General features: G+C 38.2%; 1 protein-coding gene across 1 annotated transcript in view; it reads right to left on the bottom strand.

Annotated features, from left to right (window-relative positions):
- The window catches only part of LOC138024063 (uncharacterized), a 22,525-nt gene extending 13,684 nt beyond the window's left edge, over positions 1 to 8,841 (bottom strand). Inside the window, exons 1-2 of the mRNA XM_068871152.1 lie at positions 8,607 to 8,841; positions 3,050 to 3,154 (exon numbers count right to left, since the gene is read on the bottom strand). Coding sequence (XP_068727253.1) covers positions 3,050 to 3,154; positions 8,607 to 8,750 — 249 coding nt within the window. The 5' untranslated portion in view covers positions 8,751 to 8,841. The remainder of the gene's footprint in view (positions 1 to 3,049; positions 3,155 to 8,606) is intronic.
- Between the last annotated feature and the right edge of the window lie 1,159 nt (positions 8,842 to 10,000).

The raw sequence follows: 10,000 nt of genomic DNA, 5'->3' as shown, positions 1-10,000 counted from the left end.
ACTAGCAGATTCTTTTATATCATTGGGTAGGCTATTCCATTCATTGATATAACTTTGTACTTAAATTGTTATAACTGTTATAACTTTGTGCTTAAAATCAGAGATACTAGCAGATTCTTTTATATCATTGGGTAGGCTATTCCATTCATTGATAATACCGATAAAATAACTATAATCAAAACCATTAGTTCTATTGTACATGCAAAACAGGTCAAAAAAGTCATTTTTTTCTTAAGTTATAATGTAAGTTACGATCTTCACTGGACGCCTTAGGGAAAATATCTATATATTATAATGCCCTTTAATACAACATCCCTCGTAAATCTCCTGTTAAATAAACTTTGTAAATTTACTTGACTTAACCTAGTATTATAATCCTCATTAGATTTTAGGATAAACTTGGTTGCCCTCCTCTGAATTGCCTCTAATCAATTAATATTACTTTGTGTGTGAGGATTCCAGGTCTCGCATAAATATTCAAGCAAGGGTCTAACAAGACTGCAGTAACGAGTTCTTCATGTAGTGATGTCCTTTAAGTCCATACACGTTCTTTTCAGCAAACCAAGAACCCTATTATCCCTGGCAGTTATAGAATCTATATGTGAATTCCATGATAAATTAGAGCTAGTAAGCAAGCCTAAGTCCTTATAAATATGTACACTTTCCAGACTTTGACCATTTATGTGATATTCCCTAACAAGAGGATTCTTTATTCTAGTAATTCTCATAATTTTTTTCTCTACGTTGCCTTTCATTCTAACCCTAACCCTAACCAAACACCAGTTAAGAGATCTTACCTATATTTAGGTCACCCTGAAAGGACTAGACTACAAGTTCAAGTAGAAATTTGTTCCTAAACGATCTTCGTCTACAAATGTACGTCCAAAATGAAAGTGTCAGAGTTCATCAGATGTTGCCACCATTTTTCAAGAGGTTTTTAAAGGACCAAATTTGATTTTCAAGAAGGACCCAAGATAACACTGAAATGTGCACTAAGGTGCAGGATTGCAGAAAACCACCTTGCCACTCATTAAAAAAACAGAAGAGCACATTGAATCATTCCTTTAACCCTTTAAGCCCCGAGGGGTTCCCCATTGACGAGTAAAATCGTCTGGCGTTAGACAGAGTAAAATCTATAAGTGCCATTTGGCACTATCGGGGCTGAAAGGGTTAAACGGGGACATAGTTTTTTCACGCTGTTAGCTTAACCCTTTAAGCCCCGAGGGGTTCCCCATTGACGAGTAAAATCGTCTGGCGTTAGACAGAGTAAAATCTATAAGTGCCATTTGGCACTATCGGGGCTGAAAGGGTTAAACTGAATATTAATTTTCTGCAATCCCACACCTCACTCAAAATAAGATGTAATTTCAAACCTACCTTTGCAGGCATTAACTAATAGCGATGAATCCAACAAAGTAAAAAGAAAAAACTGAAACTAAACAATTCCACTTATTGTGCAAAGGAGCACCAAAATTACATTTCAACTCACCCTACCTTTGGCATACTGGTACTCCCTTTCAAGATTTATTTTCATTGTTTCCAAGTTGATGGATATTAGAAAGAAAGGTGCCACAGTCTGCACAAAGTTGCCTCCTTGTCCAGGACATTGAAAGTAGTGTGAAAATCAAGGACTTCAAGGACTTAAAAAGAAATTTGCAGAGTTTCGAGAAAAATAAAGTGCTAGGAGTTTTCAAGGACACCTTCTAAAGTTCAAGAACTTCTTAGTCCATGCAAACCCTAATTGCATACAATTTGATGCACAAAATACAGAAAATTGCTTTCCTCAGAAAATGGATCAGAAAGAATAATTTCCAAACATACAAGTAAAGCCTAAAAGCAAATGAGGCAAGTAAAGGATATGCGATGAGTTCAGCAGCGAAATGTCCAAGCAAGAGGTCAAAAGAGAAAAGACCTATTCCTGCTCCATTGTCTTTTGTAAGGTGGTTTAAACCAATTTCAACAATTTGAAGAGACTGTCTCATTAGCAGGACTAACTGGATGACACTGTTTCACATAATTATGGTACTGTATGAAACTCCAATAATTATTGCTCAACAAGATGCACTCAATAATTTTTGAAATATGTCACCATAGCAACAGGAGAGGCATCTAAAAACACCTCATATGTTGCCTTTAAATACTTGTATCTCAAAAACAAACTCAGTGACCCCCTTTTTTATTCCTTGAAAGTGATCAGCTAAGATGAAACTTAAAAAAGTCACTTGAAGGAGATTCACAGCTAACTCAAACTATTAATTTTTCTTATTACAAGGTACAGTTGCTCTCAATCTACTCCAGATAATTTTTTTGTGCACTTCTCAGCTATGAAAGATGCAGTGTAAATTATTAAAGGAAAGACCTAAGGATGATAATGATAACAATAACAAAGCCTAAGATTAAGGAGGAAGATAGCACAGGATAATAATACACAAAGTCATATCAATCAATCAATCAATCAATCACAGGACAGTACTTCAACTGAATAACTAGTGGCCCTCAAATTAAAATTATGTAACAAATATAAAGTCATCAAAAAATACATTAAAGAGTTTCCATCAATGTGATTAGTTTGTCTGGTTCAGATCAGCTGAAATAGGCCATTCTCCAGGTCTTCCTTTGCTTTATTTACCATTTTAATCTGAGGTTTCCACAGTATATGAAGTTAGGAATATCCCTAAAGATTTTGTACTGGGTAAAAAGTGTATGTCCCTTTCCTAATTCTTTTAGTCACTGTATGGATTTACTTACAATGTAAACTTAAACTTTTTACTGTTTTGCAAACTTTTTCAGTACACTCTGGCTTCTAATACATACTGGTAACTGTACATCTAGGAGTCTATGGGTCTACTGTGTCTTTTTCTAATAAAAGCAAAGTAAGACACAGATGGCATCTTGCAAAAAGAACAAAAACCAAGAAACAATGCCTACAATGATGATCCTTTAGACTGCATCTGATCCAAGTACTTCAGGAATCCAAAATGGCCATTTGAGAGAGGTGGCGTAAAAGAAAAAGCACATGAAACAGTGCATCATGATGAGAAGCTCTAACCTGTGACTGTGGAGCAAATTCTAAGGAAGACTTCCAACGTGATGATTGTGACCCACTTGCTGGGACTTCAAAATCCTTTATGGTCTTTTCTTCACTAGGTGAAATCTGCAAAAAAAAAATAACCAAACACTTCCAGGCACCTTTACAATACATAGAGTAACTTGTCCACAGCTGAAAATTATCCACCGCTCTGACTTTGTGTCGTTGTTAATGAAATTTAGTCTCCCAACTTTCGAGGAAATACAGAGGAATACTGCAGTTACAGTGATATCTTGAGAATCCACTTTCAATTTTACTACTGTATCAATGTCAACTGAGTCATGTGCCAGCTTTTTGGTCACCCTACGCTGTTTTAGGTATTGTTTTGCAAGAGATTTCTCACCCTTCCTCAGCAGTCAAGAGATAACCGAATCTGAAAAGTCCTAGCCAAAGTTCGAACTTACATAATGAACAAAAAGCCCATTTAAAAGTAATAGTATCTGAGGAAAAGTTATTTGAAAACCAGTTCAGTTAAAAAAGTGACACTTATAAATAGAAGCAGGCACTTTTTCTGACCACTATTTTGTTTGCATGAGCCAGTGGCATCCAACATGATACATGTAATCGAATGCTGTGCAAGCATGATTGATGGAAAAATTGGGAATGAAAAGCTGTGATGGACTTTTCCCTCTAAAAATCTCTTTTCTTACAAACCGGTCCAGGCCAAAAAACCTTTTTTCATTCCACTTGTCCATTGGACGAGTCGCGTTGAGATTTTGGTTGTCCGAAAGTTAAATTCACATGTCAAAAAAAAAACATTTACCGGTAAGTGAATAACAAAATATCATTTCAAAACTTAGAAATTGTATAATATAATCTGTTTTGTACCAAATCTCAAGTCTTTGTTTTACCAGTTATTTCAATTTCTGTTGTTCTTTGCACTTTTTAATGCAACACCATTTCATACACACACACATCAGGGATCACTCACATCCTTTATGTACAATACACCACCTGAGAAAATGCAGCACATCTATGAGGCATTAAAATTGTGATCTAAGATGAAACATACAAGTCCCAGCAATATTCTGTGGCTGTTAATTTTCAAGGAAATTATCTGGCCTCAGTTGTCCAAAAGGTGGATAATGCTATCCACTGGATAAACCACTATCTAGCGGATAAAGACTAGAGAAAGCAATTGAATTATCCAGTGGATAGTGATTAATGTTATTCAGTGGATAGCACTATCCACCATTCGAACAACTGCGGCCTGATGATCACAACACTTTAATACTATAACTACACTTATCTTGCCACAACGGTAATCGCCTCGTTCAAGTGTTAATGAAGCCTTGTCTCAAACAAGGTCGTCATTTCCATATAAGGAATGTGGATCCCAGTCTTTACCGAAACAACAGAGCCAGATTCTCTCGGAAAACAAGGGCAAAAACTGGTTAAGTTGCCGTGAAAAGAAACCAAAATTTGCTAAACGCAGGCTAGTTTACAAAGTCCAGAGATGCTTGGGAACTCAGATCACAGTAGAAGAGAACTTTTTTTTCCCGGCAAACTCTACTCATTGCGTAGGACAAGTGCTTTTGGAAATCCACTCATCCAAGATACAAGAGTACTTGTCTCGGACGGGCGAACGAGCGGACGTTTTTTGCCCTGCGGTCCATAGACTTGCCCTATTATAATAAAATTTAATGTTTGAATCTGACAGGGTAATTTTGCAACGTTAGGAACATACATGTAACATGAAAACAACAAATCATCTGTCACAATTTCACTGGCCCAGTATTAAGTATTTTTCCCTAAATAAACCCGTTCATCATCTCTGAAGTGGCCCCCAGTCATGAGCAAAATCATCATTGTGGTGTTAGATACAATATTTCTCACTCTCAGGACTGAAAGGGTTCATCACAGGCAGAGGATGAAATCTCAAATTTTACATAAATTTAAAAATGTAACCATAACTACAAGTACTGTGTAATTAGCCTTCCATTCACTATGCACTGTTACCATGCAAACTAGGTCCAGCTCCCTTAAAATAATATCAAACTATAAACTTCTATGGTTGAGCCATCCCTGGCTAAGTTTGTCATCCCTTTTTGCACCAAGGCCTGGCAATAATGGGAAATAAGAATTCGTTCAGCCAACTCAAGTGTCAAATTTTCAACTCTTTTGTCTGCTGCTAAAAATTGATTGTCCATGTACATGTACATGAACATAATGTTTACCATAAACACGAGTTCCTACATATACTGTAGCTCGTTGAACCTCATTCCAGACCAACTTACTTTTGTTTGAGCTGGCATTTTGTATATTTTAACAGCAATGAACATGACTGTGATACTGGAACTTATCTCATTAATATTCCTTGTTGTCTGTTTACATGAACAAATTTCATCCTCAACAATTTTTCCTTGACAAGGTAAAATTGTCAATTCTACCATACCCTACTTTGTAAAATATTTTAGTTCCATGTAAGCCTGATGGTAAATACTTACCGAATCAGAGAATTAATGTCAAAGACTATGTAAACAGAGCTAGAAGTTCAAAACAAGCTTTTTTCTTCCAAATAATGACACAAGAAACTCCATAGTTAGCGAAAATTTAGATGTAACGCGTAACAGAAGCAAGATGGAAGGCTATATTAGATACTGGCCACGCTGTACGCAGAATCAATTCAAGATGGAAAGCTACAGTATCTCAGAAGTTGGTTACGTGGTATGCGGTACATGGACGATAATCAATTCAAGATCGAAGGCTGTGGAAGATAATCAATCAATTCAAGATGAAAGGCTGTATTACGTGTAGAAGCTGGCTGTGTGGTACGTGGAGGACAATCAATAGCCCTTTTGCAACAAACGATGACATGGTACAAAATCTGCCATGCTGGAGGGCAAGCTCATTATTATTCCCCCACTGGGACATTAAAACAAAGGCAAGTCAAGCTTGACTGGTTCAGGTCTCTTTGTTTTAATGTCCCAGTCGGGTAAGAATAATGAGCTTGCCCTCCAGCATGGCCGATTTTGTACCATGTGATCGTTAGTTGCAAAAGGCCTATTCAAGATGGAAGACTGTATTAGATGATGGCTATGCAGAAGATAATCAATTCAAGATGGAAGGCTGTATCATGCCTGTCGTGCAAATGTTGAGCTAAGATGGCACAACTCTGGCACTACTTGGTTTCAGACGTTGAATTTGCTTCACTCGAACTGCGAAAACAATGAAAATAGACCTGCGGTTGTCCAAATAAGCTTGCTGTGAATCAAAACAGTGCAACCTGGATTTGATTGTAATATATTTGCATGGTATTTTGATTTATTCATTTATCTCCGCACGGAAGTTGCTCGACGTTTGAAACCAAGTCCTGCTAATGCCGTGTAGCACCACAGAGTTTGCAGTGCTACTGCCGTGCTAAGAGCGATGAACTGAAGTACATTTGAAAGGGCGCAGCCTTAGATGCTGGCTCTAAGCTCGCATATTACACAACATGATGAATTCATAAATGCCACCTTTCCAGCGAAATATTTTTTGCAACAAACAACATATTTGCTATAAGAGGCAAACAACCCTATTTCATTACGTGCGTGAAGACAAGAAATTCGATCGTGTCAAATTACACTCCGTGTCAAAAATGAAACTAAATAAATTTCTTACCAGTGTTCAGCATCAAACCCTTTACTGAAAAACCCTTTACTTGAATTAGCAAGCAAAAATGGGCATCAAGATTTCTTTAAAATAAATTTTGACTAACAAGAATTAGTGCAATTTCCAATTGTTACCAGGAGACTGTGCAGACTTGAGTACAAACAAATACGCGAGGTAACAGGGCTCACGAATTACGGTCGTTTCGCCTACAGGTCGTTTCGCCTACTGCCTGTTCGCCTACGTCTAGAGTCAATTCCACTACGTCCAATATGTCAGTTCACCTACGTCTTAAACTCCGTACTATGACGATGATCATTTTGTAAAACAGTTCACCACCTTGAAACAACATAGAAATGAAAATAAATAAATAAAAATGAAAGATTTGACTAACCGGTCATGTGGATAGACCATTCGTGCCACTCGTGTCGGCGAAATCTCAACCGCTACACTCCACAAATTTAACAGACTAAGGCTCAGGTTCGGGCGCGAAGTCTATTAGTCTCACATTCCCCCCTCCCTTGCTGTTGATCGGAATGCTTCGAAAAAGATTTATAATTAGTTAGTTCTATTTGCATTTTCTTGCCTTCCCTCCGCCATTTTGTTCGCATCATTCTCCCGCGGGTTTGTGAACTCGCCCCAGGCTTCACGATCTCTTTGTTCCGAAGAAAATGGCCAAAGGAACTTGTGGATTTGCTTTCTTCTTCAAAGCACTCCAGTCAACAGCGAAGGAAAAGGCAACTCCTGGGTCTGATTAGGATTAGCTTTAAAATTGCCAAATTGAAGTCCATGTTTCGGTAGTGTAGAGGTTAAGTGCATTTTCTCTTAAGCCATTGAACCGAGTGTGACATCATTTGGTCAACTTTTTCTAATTTTTGAAACAAAATTTCTCTATGGTCTTTTCTCCGCTTTTCTTTTAATTCTAAGTGACATACGCTGCAAATCTATAATTGTAGTCCTAGTCCCATTTTAGAGTAAATTCGTTAATCAGTCACTTTTACGTACAAACTTATTTATTGCTTACATATAGAACCAGTTTCCATATGCAATTTAATTACTGCAAGCGACTTTTTGAGACTAATAATCATACTAGTAATCACTAAGTTGAACCACCCAGTAGAGTGGGAACGAGCTAATTTCTTACGTACCTCATCCTTTATTGATATGTTAATGAAAAGTCTCACTTTCTTTGGTATAGGCCGCTCAAGGACCCCGCTCAAGACACAAGTTTACAGAAATAACGCCTTAGCTAGCCGTCACAGTTTTTTCTGTGAGGTTCAACAAGGACTTTTAAACAATTCAGTTTTAAAGCTTACATATGAATCGTAGGCGAACCGACATTATACGTTCACGAACAGACAGTAGCCTAAACGACCCATAGGTCCAAGTTTTTCAATTCCTTATCTGTCTTTGTTAAACCCGTAAGTTACTAGAGAATTTTCCATTTGATTTCAGTGTTGTACAAAACACCACACTTGTACAATATTAGGACTACAGCTCACTTTGATTACGGCAAGACGGGCGACAGATTGTTGTTGAAGTCCATTACTCGTCGCTTTTAAGATTTCACCGCTTGCCTTGTTCAGTATCCAATTGACTTGCCATTATTGAGCTTCATAAGGGTATATTTTGTTCAAAGTTGGTTTAAAGACAGATGGCAAGAATACATGAACTCGGCTGTAAAGATTTGCTGAAAACAGTGTTTCATGGTTAAAATAATTATAAGAAAATAGAAGTTGTATTAAATTTATCGAGTAATTCGGGCAACACGCTTTCTTTGGCATTAGGGCTTAAAGAACGAAGACTGTTACACAAATATCACATGTGTAACACGCGCATTCATCTGTGAATGTATTTTTAACAAGTACATACATCCAAAACCAACTTAAAACTAATCAAAAGAAGAACTTTCGTCGTTTCACTGTACCTCAGGCGTTGAATCATGCGTATACTCATGAGTGACCGTCAACGAGACTTTGGCTTTCTTTCTCAAATCATAATTTGTCCTGGAACCTTTACCTAACGAGCGGGAATTCCTTTTGGAACGAGGGTCATTATATTTCGTTGTCATAGTCGACCAAGAACTCTCTATCGAAGACCTCGAACACTTCTCTCTTTGCGATTCAAGTGCGTCATCTGCTGTTACATGTATCTGGGTAATTGGTATTATGGGATATCGAAAATGACTTCATCATACAAATTTATCTGTGACGAAGTTCGCAAAGAACGAGAGAGAGCCTGGGCCCGTTCAAAAGTGATCATTTTGCTATTTAGCCATCTGGAAAACATGCTAAAAGATCAGCTTTTTAAAGCTTTTAGGCCCCGAAACGTTAAGGAAACTTTTGAGAAACGGGCCCCTGGGCTCGAAAGAACTCAACAAAAACCTTAGGAAATATGCTGACAGGATATTTTCCTTATTTTCTGAAAATTCTGAAAAACACCCGGGACCTTCCACTTGGAATTGTTAGCCATTTTTTGTTGTCGAAAGGAGACCAAACAGTCTGGAAATTTCACGCTTTGTTTTCTTCTTCGCGCCCCGCGCCCCCAGTTACATAGCTTCGCTCTGGCTTCCCTCTTCGCTCGATCGATTGTTACTATTACAGAAGCCTTTTATTACAATTTTGTGGTTAGTCTGGCTTTCTTGCGCAATCGAAATCACTCATGTCATATCTCTGACATATTTTTGACATGCATGCACTGATTTTAACAGGAACCTCGCTGTTATGAATGAAACATATCTCAATTCCCGACTCGCAATAGTTTCCGGTTACCCGTTCAGGGTTTTCCTACCATGGTTAAACATTCCGTTTTCCCTGGGTTTTCCCCATAGCTACTGTTTTTCAAAATAATAATACAATAATACGGTCAGTACAAAACGCAGACTGCAGACTGCAGACCGGGTACAAAATGCAGACTAGGTACAAAATGCAGACTGCAGACTGCAGACCGGGTACAAAATGCAGACCAAGTCTAAGGGCCAAGTCGCACTAGAGGGCAATTTCGGATTTGTTCAGGACAAATCTGACTTGAAATCGGCCAGTGGCAAAACAATTGTCCGGAAAGCTACAGTCGCACTTGAGAACAAAATATGTGAACAAAACATCACACCATGCTGTGATCGTCGCGCAATTTCCTGCGAAACCGCCTTTACTCGCTGTTTCCATTCACAAACCGCGACACGAGGGATCTCAAAATGTTCTCGGCTGACGAAGATGTACGGCGCAAAGAAGTTTGGGATGATCCCGGCATTGAGCCGTCTTCGCTGAACTGAAAGGATTCTTGCAACGAGTCAGAACTCGTGGTAGAAGGAGATGGGCTGGG

This window comes from Montipora capricornis, chromosome 11, assembly GCF_036669925.1.
Source record: "Montipora capricornis isolate CH-2021 chromosome 11, ASM3666992v2, whole genome shotgun sequence".
Taxonomy (NCBI): Eukaryota; Metazoa; Cnidaria; class Anthozoa; order Scleractinia; family Acroporidae; genus Montipora; species Montipora capricornis.
Note: the sequence above shows the minus strand (reverse complement) of the source record. Positions and strands in the feature narration are given on the sequence as shown.